The following is a 19,947-nucleotide window of genomic DNA, read 5'->3' as shown; positions in this document are numbered from 1 at the left end:
ATATCTATGAAGGAAAAAGGTTAATACTACATGCAATGCAATGATAAAATTGAAACATTAATTGTAAATAGCTCTACGAACGAAGGTTAATACTTTCGTTCATGTTGTGTCCTCATATCATGATTCGAAATGTTTTTGAAAAATTGAATTTTAAAATAAAAAAAATTAATTATAAATATATTTTATTATTTCGAAAATATTTCGAGACATGATATGAGGAGACCACGTGAACGGAAGTTATAAGCGATTGAAAGTGTTTTCCAAATCATCCAAAATCATCGAAATCCGAAATTAATTGAATTTATTACGAATTTTTACAAGATCTCTAATTATTGTAATCTATTAAAATTACAAAAAAGATTTCAATAATTTTGTATTTTATTGTTTTAAAAGGATCTTTTCGTTCTCTATAACTTTCATTCTTTAAGAATTTTCAAAAAATATCGTTTAGAGTATCAAAAGAATTAAATAAAAGTCTATCTATAATTAATTTTTTAAGATTGCCCAAACTACTCTGAACTTTTAACGAAAAATGTGCAAAGTGATGCGTCAAAAATAGTAAAGAGATGCATAATGCAATTATAGAAAGTATATGTACAGGTTCAAGACCATAATAATATTAAAACATCAGTACAGGTTCAAGACCATAATAATATTAAAACACAATTACAGAGACGATCATAAGTCACAAGGACTGGTCCAGGCAGGACTTATTCTCACACATCAAAGACCCAGACACAACAGAAAAGAACGAATTCAGACACACAAGGACACAACTAAAGCAAAGATGGAAAACATCTCCCCATATGGCTAGAACCAGGACTCATTCGTCTTCGGTTTCAGATTCAGCACTCTGAAGCCACTCAACAAATGGTTTGACATTCTTCCACACCAGGGAGCTTTTATTACCGCCTTTAAGGCCCTTCTCGTACCACTCCACAATAAACTCCTCCTCGAGAACATCGCTGTCATACAGAACTTTCAGAGCCAAAGCCACCTCCTTCACAGCCTCAGAACTGGCTTTCGCACAGAATGCCTCGAGGGCATTAAGTAAAACTAGTTGTGATCCTTCATTCTGAGTCACAGCTGCTAAATAGTTCTTCTTCTTAGTTACTTCCTTTGAAAATCCTTTTCCAGCACCATCAAACATAGCTTCAAAAAAGGCATCAACAATTTGCTGAGATGTGCCAGAGAGGGTATCCAGGAAGGGCTTCAACTTGCTTGCCGATGAACCCTTTTTGAGATAGTCCTTGATCTCAAGCACAAGCTTCTCATGGGGGGTGCTAGAATTAGCAGATGCCCCATTTGACTGGCCATTGCCTTTAGGTTTCTCTTCACGCACTGGTGAGTTTTTTCCCGATTTTGGCTTGTCATCAGTGGTATTTAGCATAACCATGCCAGCAGTCACAGCACTCAGCTGCTCCTGGATCCTCTGTTTAGCAGCCTCAGCCGAAGTATCAGTCTGCCATTGGATATCATCATCGTCGTTGCTTACCACTGTGTCTACCTCATCAACCTGGCTTCCAGCAGGAGAGTTATCCTCATCAGATACATTTGCTTTCTTCTTGCTAACTGCTTTAGAGGAGACATCTTTAGTGCTTCCTTTCTGCTTTACACCTTCCTTTTTCAGCTTCTTCTGCTCTTCATCCAAAGCCTCCCCTGCTTTTATTCGCTCTTTCTCAGCTCTCCTCATTGCCTTCTTGTCTTTACCCCCCTTCTTCTCAGGAGGATTCTTGATGATGAAGGTTGTGAGTTTGTCCCTCATATCAACATCAGACAAATGACCACATGCAGCGCACTTCAAGGTAACCATTTGTGTTTTTGTAATAATGATCTCAGTTTCAGGGTTCCCACATCCATAACACTGAACATATTTCTTAATGAAGTTCTCCAATAGGCCAGCAAGTTTTGCAGTGTCATGAGCCCCATTAACATGTGAAGTTGCAGTTTTCTCGTCGAATTTGGACTGAGCTCCAAGCTCACAACCAAAATACTTGGTTGTATAAGCAGCAGGCCTGCCCAGGGCCTTGGCAATATCAACCATGTTGACAACATTAGTCTTAATGCCATTTCCTCGACCTTCAATCTTTGTGATCATTCTTGGCATCTTATACCTATAGAAGGCATCATCTTTGTTTCCAGCCCCAATGTTCTGCAAAGCCATGATTTAAAGTAGCCTCCCGAAATAAAATATTAGAGAAGGTAAAAGGTAACTGTTTTAAATATGGTATTATCTTCAATAGTTGGACAAGGTCGCATAAATTGGCAACCTGCAAAGTTTCTGTTATTTCCCTGATATGCCTCAAAATGCATACAGCCAACTTTGTCCTTAATCCTTGGTGACGGAGAATATTCACCTAGCAACCCAAATGATGACAAAAACAGGGTGGCCTGCTCAGACATAAAAGAAGCTTCTGACGTACAAACCTACACTTTGGCTAACAAGGTTGCAGATTAAACTGAATGCACCCTGTAAAACCATGAAAAAGAGAATTGACTGTCATACCATTGCATAAAAGAAAACCTCATAAAGTAATAATATAAGCATCTCAAGTTTTGCAAAAGATAAATCTCAAAATCAGAGGAAATTTAACAAAGTGACCTAGCAAAACAAAAGCATATAGGAAGTGTGTGGTTGGTTGTGTATATTGCATTCACACAGGTCAATTTGTGCATAAAGATTGATAAAGTCAATAAACAAACAAACAATTTGCATCCTAGTACTGCAGCTCCACATAGATTGCACAAAAGAAGTTTCAAACAGAAAAACATAAATAGTTCAACCTTATGAACAAAACATAACTACAACTAACCACCACAACTTCACAATCATTATATTTGAACTTTACAAATCAATATAGAATACATAATTATATAGTTCATTCTATCAACTAATATCCCAAACGATTTTAATATTTTGATTTCCACAAATAATCATCTATGCATAACATAACTAAAATTATTTTTCTATAATTTAAAAAACTGATAGAAGTACAAATACGTGCATCCAGTCAATATAAAAAAAACAGAGAGTTTACTCTCTGTATAGAGTATCAAAACCTCAACAAAAAAACTAAAAATCAATTACATCAAAATCTAACACACTGAATAAAAATCTATATACAGATGAGTTATAACTCAACATCGAAACATCAACTCAATACGAAAACCTAGAAAATCAGCAATAACGCATCACTCAGATGCGATTAAACAGAACTGACATACAAAAACATAAATAAGTTCATCTAATCCACAAATTAATACATCCCAAAGTCGATCGATCAAAAACGACAATACAAAACACACAGATCTATGGAAACAGCGTCGTATCGCACAAATCAGAACTCGGACACTGAATCTATCACTATTCGACTTACACATATATGTAACATACAAACATAACGATGAAATTAGGAGATATATTAATATACATAAGCTAGGGTTTGAGAAATACCTGAGCGAAAGAGAGAGACGAGAGAGAGAGAGATGTCGAGAGAGAGAGAATCGATGCGGCAAAGATGAGAAGATGAAGGACGAGAGGGGAGTAGGGATAGGTATTTATATATAGATATACACGGCCTGTACGTATCTTTCTAGGGTTAACTCACCGCCTACCTGTTTTTTCTTCTCCTGTTTTATCTTTAATAATTTTTAATAATTATTGACCTACTTCATTTCTAGAATTATCTTATTATTCGATTTCTTAGTTGTCTTTTTTGTTTTTTATTTTAATAATAAATGTGAAAAAGGGTGATGAGTATATTCCTTAGCCTTTTTTTTCTCGCTACAAAATACAAATCCGTTCCCTCTTAAATTTTTACAGATTCTTTACCTATTTCATATGTATGTTTAAATGTATATAAATATAATAACACAATTTTTTAATTTTTTTTAAAATTAAAATATTAAGCTTTTAATTATAAGAAGAAAAAATTAATATAATTTATAAAATTATGTCTTATAAATATATCAAAATGCCAACATAAATTATTAAGGGAATAGATGAGTCGACCAACATAAATTGTTAAAAGAACTGATGGATTATTAAAGAGTTATGATTTATTGATTTTGGTGCACTTACAATTTACAAATGTTTGGTCTATTTGATTGCACTATGACATGCTTGTAAGCGAACTTTTAAAAATTTGGTTACTCTCGAAAATGTGTAAGTGAATTATACCTGAGGCATGGAGCCGGTTTGTCTTGATTTAAAATCTGGACTTTAAAGCGTTTTCGTATTTAAGCCTAGACTTGAAGTCATTTTCAAATTTAAGCCGGATTTTAAAATATTTTCAAATTTAAGCCCAGACTTTAAGTCATTTTTGAATTTAAGTTGAAAAATATCTGTTTGTGTAATATATCAGAAGTTAGCGTCAGAAGTCAGTTTAAGTCATAAATAAGTCGGACACTAAATTAAAGTCAAAATTTAGTTTGCGACATTAGTAAAAAAAAGGGATACAATTTTATTGATTTTGCACATTTCCTGGTAGATATTAAGTAAACCAAGTTTTCCAAAATGGTGATTATAGTTGGAAAAACTTGGAAAAGTCAAGTTTGTGTGGACAAGAACTTGGGGGAGGCAAGATTGATGACATTACTTTCATGTAATCCAAAACATTTTTTTATTGAAATCCCATTTCCTAAACCGCCGCAAAATCTTGCTTGCGAAAAGAAATTTGAGGAAGAACAGTCATGTTTCCAAAAACTCTAGAATTAATCATGAATAAACATTATCCAAAGGACTCAAATAATGACATTCGGGAAAAGACAGCATCAATCGTCAACAGAAATTCGAGTTCTCACGGAGAGGTTACCATCTACAGACATAAGACTTGAAACTTCTGAAGATTGCTTACAGTGTGGTATTTTTGCATGTTTATCAGGAAGGTATAATTGCAAGTGTGAAATACATCAGGCATACAAAATTACTTTTTGATATATCAATACAACCAGATTCCTGATGGGAATGGCAAAAGAAAACTATACTTGACCGCGTAACTAAAGCATATTTACTCTTTGTGCATTATCCAAAACATCAAGTTAGCATTAATATGGTTTTGAGCTCCCTGTAAGTCTTTATCCGTGCTCATGCTCAATTTAGAAAGTGAAGCATGAGCTTAGCAGTACTTTCTCATCAGGCATATATGATTTTATAGATGGGAAAAGATTGATAAAAAAAACCATATAATTGGCATTGAGCACATATGTACATGCCTTGGCAAGAGGAGCATGGTGAGGTAGGATTTGAAGTTTATATCACACTGGTCCCCGCTCGAGTGATTCTTTGAGCTTCTTCAAGGTCCTTCAGAAACCTACACACACAAACCAACATACATATGGCATTACTTGGTTAATAGGTGAAAGTACAACAAAGGATACTTAAAGTCACATCAATATCAAGGGTGTGATATTTCCACAACTTTATGACATAATTACAGACCTCTTAGAATTAAGAACCATGGAACCGCCAAGTATGAAGCGAATCCCAGAATTGGTGGCGTTCTGTAAAGCAACTGAACGTGATTCCTCAAATGTTGTTCCACCAACAATGAAAATCACAACCTCCTGCGGCCTGACAGCAATGAAATTGTCCCTCATATAACAAGAAAGTCAAGTACTATCTCACAGGTATCTTATCCAGAATAGACAAATTTACATAACCTAGACGATGCCTAGCAACTAATGCATAAACCAGAACAAGTTGGCCAAACAAATATAGGAAAGGACGAGTAAACAAAGAGTACAGACCAGAAAATATAATTCCTGGGTCAAGCAAAGACAGACAAGGTTGTAAGCCCCAGGTGCTTCTTACACATTCAAGTCTAACCCGCTAGAAACTGAACCGAAAGCTAAACTTGTATAACTAATAGGTCCTATCTACAAAAAGTGATATCGAAGGGACTAAATACAATCATTCTTACACTTGATTTATAAAAACATTTAGGATGGACAACTAGATGTCAAAAACAACAATGCCAGGACTTAGTACAGGAAACAAAAAAAAAATTGATACACTCATACAAAATCAATACAAATTTAAGCCGTCCAAACCTTGTCCTGGTGCTTTATATTCTATGCAATGAAATTCCAAATTCTTAAAGTGTAGAAAACTGAAGAACAAGTACACCTACTCCCTGCTCCCGAGCTTTTATAGTAGATTGGTAGCGAAAGCTAAGAGAAGGGAAGCAAAGGAAAGAAAATAAGTGGAGAGGAAGGCTTGGTCATGTGCTCCTGGGTTTAATGAGTCAAAGTAGAGGGCACAAGAACATTGATACGATGAATAATAGAGGGTAATTAGCAAAAACATATTAGAAATGGATGGCAATCTCCATCCACCTCGCGGATACCGAACCGTATAGGCACATATCAACGTGGATAATTAACCAGCTTGACCGGATAACAGTGCAGAGCGGATAATACCCGATATAAAAAATGCAGATACAGATATTGTGTACCATACATATATTATCATTTATATAAATATAAATATATATCGGTTTTTCTAGTGTGTGCACATGGGCACAGATTAGCAACCACTTTTTGATTATGACTAGCCTTTAACCCGTGCCAAGCACAAGCGAGTATATAGTTCGTAATTTATTATTTATAATTTTAATTTTAACAGCATTTTATTACTATTTTAGTATTTTAGTATTAATGAATTGAATTTTAATTAAATTATATTAAGCAACTGACTATATTTTCTCAATAAAATTTATCTTTTATAATTTATTATCCATTTATAAATATTTTTAAGTTGTTAATATGTGGTAATTTATTATTCAATTAATTTTAATTCAAATTTTTCAATGAAAAAAAGAAATCTGTCGTGTAACATATTAGAGTTCGAAAGGGTTACGTAATGATTCGTGTTTGTATTGAAATAGAATACATTAGAGTCAAAAAGAGTTATATGAAGGCTCTTGTCAAAAAGAAGATATTCAAAATTTTATATTTATAATTTTATTTTTAACATCATTATAATTTCTCTTATAAATTATTATAGGATAATGTATTGTCATAAATGTTTTAATTAGTATTTGAAACTGTTTAACAATGTAAGAGTAATAGACCTCCACATGTTATAGACTTGTACTTACATTAGGAGAGTACCAAACCAAAAAAAATAACTAAAATGTTGGATTACAAATTATACTCATGTTGGCTTATTATAGTATAGTATAGATTAGGTGACAGAATTTTATTTGCTCCAATCTCATCATAATCTCATTAATAATGATGCCCCCCTCACGCCCAAGAATCACCACCAATAAAAATCGGTCATCTAAATAAAAAGTAGTTGGTTGTTTGTGTGTGCCCAAAGACCCTATATGTGTGTGTGTGTGTTCATGATCAAATAGAAACCACTTTTAAAATAAAAACTAAATATCACTATTTACACTTTTGTAATTACTAAGTGCACTCAACCATAACAAATCTAAAATCAGTAAAACACACCACATCCACCGCCACCCAGATCTGCCCCGATCAAATCTTACCCACGCCAACAACACTACCCTCACCTCACCGCCATCATCTGCAGTAACAGCTTTGTCTCTCCCTCTCACCGTCATCACTATCCTCTCTCTCTCTCTCCACCATCACCAACTCCGTCTTCTCTCCGTCATCACCACCTCCGTCCTTCCCCGATCATTTTTCGACAATCTCTCTTACTCAATTTCGTGAACGACTAGACTCTGTCATATATTATAATATTGTTAAAGTTTTGATATACTCGTTAAAATATTTACAAAAATTGATGATTTTTGCATACAAATTAGTGATATACGCTTCAGAAATTAGTGATATTCTCTTTAGAATTTAGTGATTTGTGTTGCAAAACTTAGTGAAAACTCCCAGAAATTGGGGAAATCTGCAGATCTGTTTTTGTATTTGATTCTGGTGGTGGTGGTGGTGGAGGTGGCGGTGGATATGAAGGTGAGGACGACGGAGGTGGAGGTGACGCAACTAGAGGTGGTGGAGGAGGAGAAGATGATGGAGAAGGTGGAGGTGGGTTGAATTCGTTGGTTATAGATACGGTGGAGGCGGACATGGAGAGGCGGCGGACATGGATTGGGTGGCGGCATGAAGTTGCTGGAAGTGAAGGTGGAAGCAGGTTGGGTTGGAGGAGAAGGTAGGGTTGTAGCAGAATTTAGTGATATTTTTCTTAGAGTTTAGTGATAATCCAGCTGGGTTTTTAGTTTTTAGGATAAGGAGGTTTCTAGTGGAGTATAACTCTATATATATATCTGTGTGTGTGTACATATACATATATATATATATATATATATATATCTATAGGCTAGTGATCAAATACAAACCAAAAGCAAAAAATACAAACTACAAACTAATCTAAGCCATCAGATCAATCTAATCTAATGGCCCCCTAGAACTCGCCACACACCATGGACCTGTACCATCCCATACATGATTACACAAAATTCCTCCGTTTTTAATTTGATTTTTCCTGTCAATCAGTTCATTTTTTTTTTGAAATCCAAATTCACTGTTTTTTTCTTCATCTCCCAACTATCAATTTCTATACCATATTTGATATATTTCGATGTGATTTATAAGTTTTTTATTTTGGTTTTTAAGTTTTTATTCTCAGCTATATATATATATATATATATATATATATATATAGACACTTACTAAGTTCATCACAAAATTATAAAATATATTTTATTTTCAGGTAAAACTAACAAACCAAATTTTAAATATACAAAACTAGGGGTGATTGGGGTGCGGGCGGTGCGGGTTTTCTTTAAAACCGCAAACCTAACCGCATATGCGGTTTGGTTGAATATTCGAATGGCAACCACACCATGTTAGCATAAACACCGCGTGAAACCACACCCCAAATATGCGGTGCGGTGCAGTTTGTACGTTTAGAGAAAAATATATATTTTTTTTAACATAGGCAAAAAAAAAATTAGTTGAAATAATGAATAAAATTTAAATATATAATAATTAGAACATTTTTTTACAATGAACTTATATGATATTTATCATTTCAAAGCTACAACTACTAATATAATAAAACAAAAGTGTAAATATAACAATAATGAGTACTAAGAGACATATTATAAATATATAATCGTTTTATAAGAATTTGGTATAATAGTAATGCTAGATTTATAAATTATAAATAACTATTTTTTGAAAAGATTTAACAAATAATACATAACATGATTATCAATAATAATTCATATGTATAAAATATAATTTACTTAACAATTACTAGTATATTTATATATGTTATAACATCACGGTGCGGTGCGGGTTTGAACCACACTGGTAATATGTCATATAGCAACCACCGCGTGATTTGTGAAAAATTCAACCCGCAGCCACATCATGAAATTTAAAAACCGTGTTTTATTGTGCGGGCCGTTTATGCAATTTGGGCGGTTTTGTGATCACCCCTATACAAAATGATAAGAATTTAATACATATATCATAAGAAACTTATTTGTTATATTAAAAAAATTATTTTTTTATATAAATAAAGAAATAATAAATACATAAATCTCAAAATTCATGGATAATGGACAATACCAGCTCCTCCCCGCATTCGCACAGAGGACAAAGATATCTTAGATCAATACTTAGTAGTATAATGGGTACAGCAAGGATAACTTAATTTATGAGCGGTGCAGATAGTGGATATCATGAAACCCGATCCATTGCCATAACACATATTTGGAATTAGAAATTATTTAAAAACTGTTCATTGACTGTGCCTTCATCACACTTTTGAAATGTAAATAATGTCCTTGCTTCCCTTTCCCTTCTTAAAAAGATTTATCAGCTAGGTAATGAGTTAGAATTTATTTACTTGCTCTCATCCTGGTTTAAAGCTCGAGAGCATGGTGTAAACCATGTCAAACAACCTATCCATACCATTCACAAGGCACCTAGAGAGGCCCAAGTAATAATAATGCATAATTTATGTAGCTATGACCCGATTCTCTGGTAACTTCTTAAATTACGTAACATGCATTTTTTATTGTTGCCAGTTTCTTCATCTGAAATATTACTATTATTTAAAACAAGTTTAACTCACTTGCATTCTAAAAGAACTATCCAAACATAGAAATCGCATAAATGATATTGAGATATTTTCAGTTCTAGGGAAGCACAAAGCGAGATTAGATCATATGTGAGCTCGACCAGAAATTTAACAAAGAAACAAGACAAACCTGGCCTGCTGGAAATGATTTCCAACAAAAGGATAGTCCACATCTCTCAATCTACCCTTTGTGATGCTTTCCATGATTTGGAACAATAGAGGCTGGTGTTGTGTGTAAACATTTTCAACCCCCTGCCAACAGCAATTAAATTAGCAAACATCTAGTAACAGTATGATAAGAGATGCGCGGGGGGGGGGGGGGGGGGGGGGGGGGGGGGGGGGGGACAAACCTTAAGCCCACGAGCCATGTTACGAGCAATATTCAAGAGATCCCGGTTTCCATAAAGATCCCCAGTCCGCTTGTCAGTACCAGCTTGCTTTAATAGGAACTGTACAAGCTGCCAATTCACCATGGTCAATTTAGTAAAAGAAATAAGATTTCTTACAGTTTGTAACATTAATATTTTAATCATTTACTGAGCTTTGGTTCCAACTGGACCTCTAATATATTGAAAATCCTTATAATTAGCATTTCAGAGTAAGTGCTTGCATCGAGCATCAAAATCTAAGTTCAGTCGGTACTTAACCTCATCATTAATAAAACTCTAGGTGAGCTGACTTAATGGCATGCCTGGGGAGTACTTTATTGTGAGAGATGAATATAAAGGGTGTACCATTATTAACAACAACAGCATAGAGACATAAGTAAAACCCTTGATAGGCACAATGTTAATAGAGAAAGAGAACTCGGATCATTAATCCTCAGAAAGATGGATTTTTTCCTATCGGAATAAAGTTTCCATATCAGCTGTACACAGAGAAATAATGCTGACTGATCAAAAATATTTTCTTTTTTCTCGTAAAGTAATAAATTCATTGAATTCGAACAGAGAACAAAACACAAAAAAATATGCGCCTAGACAGTAAAGTACAGAAACAAATTTTGTAAATTTGATCTCAATTTCATTACCCCAGGCTTGTACTTGGGAGATCGAGAAGCCAGTTTGTTGAACAGCTGCATCAGTTGAACAGGGCTGTCCTTCTCGTAACGCAAAGCATACAACATGACAAGTCGTAGACGGTCGATATCAGAGACACTTTCATTGTTCAAAAGATTTGTCACTGCCTGTACGATATAAAAGTATGTGATCATGCAGAATTTCAGTCTATTCAAACTACAATGTGTATGTAGATAGAGAAACGCGTATGAACAAAAATCATTATATACAGACATAATTCAGAACTGAAAAATGGTTTTAGCAACTTGGAAAACCAGAAAACCTCAAAAGCTGCTCCTTGGCCACCATTGCAAGCCAATTCTTGTTCTGTTTGTGAAACCACCATGAGTTTTCGCTCTTCGACTATCTTGCTCATTTCTGTAACCAAGGTTACGTGTTTTGAAACATTGCCATGCATTTTTCTATATTCTGGATAGTTGTCAACAAATTTCGCCATGTCCTCTGCAGAACTCGAAGAGTTAACAGTCAATAAATATACCAAATTAGAATACTCAGCATGGTGTGACAAGTTAGGAACCAGTAACCAATTGGAAATATTGACGCACCTATCGTCTGAATATTCTGGTTACTTTTTGCAACTTGTTGAAAGTCATCCACCATCCGTTTTATACTCATACCAATATCTCCGAAATTTTCATACATATTAGCTTTAAAAAAGGTATCTTGTTCAGATGACAATACAACTTCCTGATTTAAGAATAGAAGGATACATCAGCTATACTTTAAACAATAGAAATTTCCCTTTCTGTTGTGGTAAATATAAGGAAATTAATTTAGAATATAACCTGTTGATCCTTTGAAAATTTGCCAATATTTCCTAAATCCACTTTATTGTCTTGAATGCCTACCAACTCGTGAACCATTGCCTATATTCAGTTAAAGAAGATAAGCTGAATTTATCTCAATTTGAATCATAATAAAAGCCATAATACCAGTGACCTATGTTAGCAAATCGACAGTCCTAACCCAGATCACCTGGTAGGTCCACTGATTCAGTAGTGGAGTGACGGGGTCGTCTCGTCTATCTATAACTAGCAACATTGGGGAAATTTCTGTGCGTCTGAAATCGAATAGACCACTTTCCTGCTGGTACATCAGCTTCTGCATATTTAAGAATATTGAACATATTAACATCTAATATTCATAGATGTTAAATCCACTACGCAAATCCATCTACCCAATATGATCCAATAAGAACAATAATAATCATGTGGAGTGTAACACAATAAAATAATTGCACTTTACAAGTTACATCTATTTTGATCATTTTTTCCTCACCCCTGCTTCCTGAGCAATCCTTTTTGCAACATCAGATGTCCTTGAGTATCGAATAACAGGTCTTCGTTTTAATGCCAAGCATATAGCAGCAAGCCCATCAACCACCCGATCACAAAAGTGCTGCAAATTTGAATGATCGACCACTGCCGGAAGCATATACATGTGGTTTGCTGGAATGTTTAGAGTGAAATGGTAAGGGTCACCTGCAACAAAGTCAGCATAGAATTCCTGCAAAATTTATTATAATGAAAACCAATTAAAATATTGCAACATAATTATTTTAGCTTAATTCAGCATAACCAGAGATATCTCAGTAACTATCAACAATTGCTTCTAGCTTCAGTCTGAGCAAAGAATAATTTATCATCTAGAAATGTTTAGGCAGATAGTCACCAGCCACACGAGTTGCAACAAAATGCCAGATCAAAAAAGGGTTTGTTGCAAAAATTCAACAACAGTTGATTCAAACAAAATAAGTTGTTAACTAATATGTGACTGAAACAAGGCATTTACCTGAACTTGATGGACAGCTTCATGTTCATCAGAATCAGCTAGAATGTGTAACTGGGTATTATTCAACATGTTGGAAAAGACTGTCATAAGAAATAAGCTTTAATCAATATAGCATATAAGTGTTAGCAAGTAACTAGCTTTTACTGAGAAATTTGTTGATCACTTTAATGTGCAATGATAAGTTGAAAACAGCTTTTGTACGATGCAGTTTTTGGAAAGAAACAGAGACAGCTATATAATATAAACTTACAAAGATGATACTCTCCAAATCGAGGATTAGCCAGCTGTCTCTTTATATGTTGAATATTCCTCGATGTAGGCCGGACGAAGTAAATTGCTTTAAGATGTGACATCGGTTCTATTGACTTGGCTATAGAATCTACTAGCTCTACCAAAAATACCTCTTTCTGTAAAAGCTCCGACTGAGAATACACTACACTTACGATACTAACCTGTAAATCATTAAAGACATAATTACCCTCCAGAAAAAGTAAAAAGGGCACCTCAAAATATTTTACTGGAATATTCAGACAGAATCTTCTTCTATGCATAATCTAAACTATTATCCATTATACTTACACTTTAGCAGTTTCCGTAATAATTGTGACATTATAATAAATAAAAAACAGGAAACAGAATCTACTATTCAACATATTCAAATTTAATTGATCCACACCCTCGCGGAATCTGTGAGCTGTGGCATTTTTTCCTATAAATTACTCCCTGCAAAGTATTATACAGATGACACAAATTTTCCACAGTCATCGTTTGCCGCTGTGCCTATTCAAATTCACCACTAAATGAATTCCCTCATACAAACCAAATGGATAACCACTTTACTAATTATGCAGTCATTTTGTCGTACTTAATTATAGGCCACGCTTGTTTAAAGGATTTAGAATCCTAAGTCATCTTTCCTGCAATCAATGCCGTAATTAATTATTCACAATTAAAACATCTACTTCATTTAATCTCATAGAGACGAACTAAAATGTGAGTAAAATAATGAGACAACTTAAGCTATAACAAAGTACAGACGTCGTGGTTTGTAGCTGACAAATCATTAGATTCCTCTCCATCCTAGCTTGAGTTTACAGACAAACAATGTAACAGTGTCGCGAGACCTAATTTCTTATACTAAACAATCAGCACAACATCAAAATCACATTTACAACATCACAGCCATATAACAACAGAATTACGATGGATCAGCAACCCAACAGTGTCAAGAGCCCTAAATTCTCAAATTCACTAAATTTCAATAGGTTGCATAATTTTGAGCCACAACTATTACTTACTAAACATTCACCACAACACCAAAATCACAATTACAACATTACACAGCAATATAACAGCAGAATTCCGATGGATCAGCAACCTAACAGTGTCGACATACCTAATTTCTCATATTCACTAATTTCAACAGGTTACATCATTGCAAGCCACAACTATCGCTTACTAAACATTTAGCACAACATCAAAATCACAATCATAACATTACTCAGTGATATCAGCAGTCTAACAGTGTCGAGAGACCTACTTCATCATATTCACTGATTTCAAGAGGTTACGTAGTTTCAAGCCACAATTATAGCTTGATAAACCTTCACCACAACATCGAAAACACGATTACAACATTACACAGTGATATAACAACAGAATTACGATCATCAGAAACCTAACAGTGTCAAGAGCCCTAATTTCTCACATTCACTGATTTTAATAGTTTCGAGCCACAATTTCGCTTACTAAACATTCACCACAACATCAAAACCACAATCACAACATCAAACAGCACTAAAACAACGCAATTACTCTGGATCAGCTAGCGTGACAACATTTAAGAGGAATTTAAAAATAAACGAATATCAAATGAGATGCAGAAGGTACCGTGTCAGAATCGAGGATGAGAACTTTCATTCCAGAGATATCTTGTAGCATTCGGTTAATATAATCCTTTACAGCTGAAACTAACACCATTTCTTCAGACTTGTGATCGAAATAATGTTCGATTTGCTTGTTCGTTCGTGCGATCTGTGTGTATAGGTGTAAGTATAATTGTGATTACAGTGGTTGTTGATGAGCAGTTGTGATTCGGGTGGGTCGGATCGCAGTGAAGATTTGTGGTGGAGATGGGCTTGGTATGGTATGGGAATCGTCCCGGCCCATTCAAGTAATTGCATGCGGTTTAACTTTTGGAAATCGGTATTTTTTATTTGTTTGTAGAGAAATTAGCTATTTTGCCCGTGTCCCGCACAAAGATTATGCTAGTCTTTCTAATATTTAAATAATCTATGCTTGTTATTTTAATATTTAAATGATCAATTGTTACATATTATTAATTTTGTCACTCGGAGCATAGTTATTATACATCCAGACCTTAACGCACTCATTTGTAACTTGTTAGAACAAAACTGATTCTCTCCTTTAAGAGTTGTTAAAACAAAATGAAATTAAAATGACTAAAAGCAACCGCAAAATAAAGAGTATAAAGCCCAACAGAAATTAAAGATTCATTGAGGGCCTGTAGAGGTTTCATTGGAAATGTAGCAAGTGAATTTTCCATACTATGAATATCATTGAGCCCATCTGGAAGACATAAAGACAAAATATTAAAAAATTTTAAAACCAAATGCAAACATTAATATGATACAAAGACAACAGAAAGGTGCAAGTGCAGAAAAAAAAAGGAATAGGTCCCGCAACACAGAGGTAGTCATGGTACTTGGTAATGAGGTGCGACATCTGGCTGATTAACTGTTCCGGGAGGTGGATTCTCCACAGCAAAACCAACTTCATCATACCCCATCCTTTTGTTTTCCATTTGCACTGGATTCTTCTATGTTCGATATGGCATCATAGTCCTGGATCTACAGACAACATGGCACATTCAAGAAGGTTATTGTCCAATTATGGTGAGTTGATAATAGTATCTTGAGCCAACAGCATACGAGGGCAGCCTGGTTGTTCAAATCCTCCAGGTTGAATATAGAGTTGAATCAGCAGTGAAGCTGAACAAATTCTAAATTCCAGAAAAAGCAAAAAACCAATGTCTTATTTTCCACTGCTGTTTTGTAATGTCATGAGGTGGTATTCATTTGTCTGAGTTTTGCATATCAGAAGATCATATTATTTAAAACTGTGATGGGTACTGGGGTTGACCATCATAAGCAAAAAAAGAACAGGCTAGCATTGAAGTTTCCTTAGCTTATTAACGGCAACACAGAGGATCATCTTATTTTCAAGCATGTGCAACACTCTTGTCTGGACTGATAAGTAGCCAATTTCAGAATACTTCATCCAAACTCAAATCCATGAATTATGAATAAAAATTGAATCCAAATCATCATTCAATATATTAGGAATTAATAATTTTGATGATAACATAAACACCTTGTAACATGTTTATTTAGAATCTTTATCAAAATTCAGTTGTAATTGTTGTATTTCTTGTCATTGGAATTGTCAACGGATGGATAGAATTGGATGACCAATTGTAAATATCCAATGCCATGTAATTTTGTCTAAGTGAAGGATATTCAATTGATAAGTTGTAACAATTCAACTGATGAAGATTGCACTGTGTTTCAACTGATGAAGACCAAGCATTCAACTGATGAAGACAAAGTGTTCAACTGATGAAGCTGAAGTATTCAACTGATGAGACTAGGACAGCGCTCGATCGATAAAGTCTTTAATTTGTTTGATGGATGAAGACATTTTCAACGGATGAGGCAAACATCCATTGAAAGTGACTAGAGCTTAATTCTGACAAGTCACATGGATCGAATTACACTAAAATAGACATAGAAGCCTAATTAGGACAATAAAGAAGCTGGTATGAACCTTTCCATTAATAGTGCGCAAATCTGCGTATGAAGTGGCACCTTTGCATTGCATTAGAAGCATCCTCAAGAAATAAGTCTCACCGGCAGACGTGTGAATATCAATAAGTCTGCCCACTACCTGTCCTTTCTCCCTCAATTTCCATTTCCCTTGATCCGGCTTCCATGTGAAATGTTGCGGGAAATCCATATAGGATACATCTTTTGCCCCAGGCAGGGTTTTGTTCGCTACAAACCATCCTTCCAATTTGCTGTTCTTTGAGCTTGCCTTGTCAATAATGTCCCGTAGGCTATCCTTGCTACTGAAAGTCACTGTCTTCTCACCTGGACAATATACCGGTAAGCGCTCAACAGCGGGAAACCAAGAATGAATGTCAAAGGCAAATAATCTCCAGGCTGAAACCAAGAATGAATGTCAAAGGCAAATAATCTCCAGGCTGCCTCAACAGCACAAACATACCTACCATCAAGGTACTGTCTGATCTCGTTAGTGCTCTTCTGCTTAACAGTGGCTGAAGATCCTGCCACATTGGACTACTTCTTCTTCTTCAATACCATGGTTGCTGTGTCATGTCCCTTCAAACAGTATTTGAATAAATACTTCAGTGACCTGCTGCTATTACATGCTTCTAAATTGATGTGGCAGTGGAACCGGATGAGCAAGTCTCTGTTGTAAGGCACTACATACTAAGTGTCCAAGTTAACACCTTTCCGCTTCACAACGTTTTTCTGACTTCTTCTGCGATACTGAGGAAAACCACAGTCGTCAAAGTAGGTGGTTGGATTGAACCTGCATATGTTGCAAAAAAGTGGTAGTACTTATCAAATAAATGAAATATAACAAATTTTGAAGGTTGTTTGTTTTTCAATGACGGTATGATCAACACTATCCCCGTTATAACTTCTCAATCAGATGTGACATCCCTCAGATCCGGGGGTCTGGATCTGGTGCCACGTGTAAATAAAAATAATTTAAAACCTGTATTTTTGAAAATTATCAAACTCGAATAAAATATTAAATTTTAGTCCTCGTTTTTTCTCGAATAATCATGAACAAACATAATAAAATAATTTCTGAAAATCCGGGTCGTCACAATCTATCCCCCTTAAAAAGATTCCGTCCTCGGAATCGGCGAAAAGCAAACTGGAGCGTAAGATCTCTATAATCTGTAATGCTTTTTTATTTTTGATATAAAATTTTTCTTGATCGCTTCCGTATACCCGCATTGTCATCCGCTTTCACCCCTGGTGCTTCCTACTACGAAGTCTTAATTCATGTTGGCAATTTGGTTGGCATACCTCCAAACTATTAGAGATAACAAAAATTTTGAAGATACAAAGATGAAAGATTACATCTATTGGAACAAATGTTGTGTGATTGAAACAAAAGAGTAACTGAGAAATCAATATGATCTAAAGAACTGGTGTTGCGTGTCTTGATTACGACACTACTAATAATTGTTAACCTTCTTGTAATATACAACACACACAAGTGATGGCGTCCCATCCTATTCCTATCACACAGACAGGTAATCCTTGTGTCCCCCATAAATAGGGTTGTTCACCTCAGTTAGAGTAGGGAATATGAAAGAGATCAAAATTATTAAAACTGGATAGCTTCTAAAGGTGTTACAGTAAGCACAAGTATCATCCGAGAACTCAAGTGAGAGGAAAAAATATATTCTTTATCGAATGTCTTTATGAAGGTGATGTCTAAACAAATCATTGACGAGGAAAGAAATCAATACATACAGAAGGTATTGACAAGATTCTTCTCGATTTGCTCTTCTGATGGATCGTTGTTTGATTCTATATATTTCTTTTCGGTGTTTAAAGTGATCAATAATGTATATTATCGTTGACTCGTAATAACCTCCGAAGATCCCATCATTGATATCATTATCGGTCAGAAGTCTTATCCAACTTTATACAAGCATCACCTTAGAGCGTTGACGTCTAAACTCACTCACAGGTAATAGATCGAGTAATCTAACACGAATTCTACATAGCTCTAATGCTCGCTACTTAACTATATACAAAGCTTTAAACTCGGACCTGTTAACACTTATATTCTTTCACCAATTCTATATATCTCTGACAAGAATCAAAAGGTGATTCTCCATATAGTATTCAACACTTGACATATACTATAAATGATACATTAGAATGTGTGAGAATCTCTACTAGTCCTATCTCAATTGGTTCTAATTTTAAGGTTCTTCTGATAATCTAATTTTGACCCTCTTAATATGAAATTACTCTAAATAGGTCAATATACCAGGGACTGGAAGAACAAGAATTAGAAATTCTAATGTCTATAACTATAAACACTTAAACTTAATCATCTAGCTTCATTTATTCTGCTTAGAAAGACTATCCCCAAATAGTCTTATTATACCTCTATATGAGGTCACACTACGTGATCCTTTTTATTAGACCTATTATTATAACCTACACTCTGATTTCAATACTTATAACTTATAGCTCTGATACCAACTGTGACATCCCTCAGATCTGGGGGTCTGGATCTGGTGCCACGTGTAAATAAAAATACTCCCTCCGTCCCAAAATACATGTCGCTTTGACTTTTTGCACGTAATTTGATGTGCAAATAAAACGTATTTTTATACATTTTTTTAAATTTTCTTTTTCAGAATAAAAATATAACATCCATATTTTTATTCAGAAAAAGAAAATTTGAAAAATAATATACAGACATATGTTTTATTTGCACCTCAAATTACGTGAAAAAAATCAAAGTGACATGTATTGTGGGATGGAGGGAGTAATTTAAAACATGTATTTTTGAAAATTATCAAACTTGAATAAAATATTAAATTTTAGTCCTCATTTTTTCTCGAATAATCATGAACAAAAATAATAAAATAAGGCATTCATTAAAACACTTTTAACATCTCTCTTTGAAAAGTTTTGGACTATATGAGCTCATCAATTCAAAGATATTATTTGATATTATTATGAGGGGGAGCAAATGCACGCTGCACTCTTTTTCCCTTATCCATGATTTTTCCCACTGGATTTTGCTAGAAAGGTTTATAACGAAGCAAACGAAGCAGCATCACGTGCACATTATGAAATAAATGTTTTTTTTCCTTTGCTTGGTTTTTCTCCCAGAGGGTTTTTTCCAGGAAGGCTG

The 19,947-nt window shown here is 34.7% G+C and overlaps 2 protein-coding genes across 2 annotated transcripts; both read right to left on the bottom strand.

Moving 5' to 3' along the window:
- Positions 1-631: 631 nt before the first annotated feature.
- On the bottom strand, positions 632-3,637 carry LOC108227861 (eukaryotic translation initiation factor 5). The gene is made up of 2 exons (XM_017403226.2): positions 3,455-3,637; positions 632-2,470 (listed from the first exon to the last, which is right to left on the bottom strand). The coding sequence occupies exon 2, from the start codon at positions 2,162-2,164 to the stop codon at positions 824-826; it is 1,341 nt and encodes a 446-aa protein (XP_017258715.1). The 5' UTR covers positions 2,165-2,470; positions 3,455-3,637; the 3' UTR covers positions 632-823.
- Positions 3,638-4,724: 1,087 nt separating this feature from the next.
- Positions 4,725-15,148, bottom strand: LOC108228139 (vacuolar protein sorting-associated protein 45 homolog). The gene is made up of 13 exons (XM_017403629.2): positions 14,836-15,148; positions 13,196-13,397; positions 12,946-13,025; positions 12,433-12,660; positions 12,130-12,255; positions 11,940-12,020; positions 11,700-11,841; positions 11,417-11,595; positions 11,106-11,261; positions 10,426-10,533; positions 10,206-10,327; positions 5,441-5,572; positions 4,725-5,312 (listed from the first exon to the last, which is right to left on the bottom strand). The coding sequence occupies exons 1-13, from the start codon at positions 14,923-14,925 to the stop codon at positions 5,252-5,254; spliced, it is 1,707 nt and encodes a 568-aa protein (XP_017259118.1). The 5' UTR covers positions 14,926-15,148; the 3' UTR covers positions 4,725-5,251.
- Positions 15,149-19,947: the final 4,799 nt, after the last annotated feature.

This window comes from Daucus carota, chromosome 6 (assembly GCF_001625215.2).
Source record: "Daucus carota subsp. sativus chromosome 6, DH1 v3.0, whole genome shotgun sequence".
Classification (NCBI taxonomy): Eukaryota; Viridiplantae; Streptophyta; class Magnoliopsida; order Apiales; family Apiaceae; genus Daucus; species Daucus carota.
Note: the sequence above shows the minus strand (reverse complement) of the source record. Positions and strands in the feature narration are given on the sequence as shown.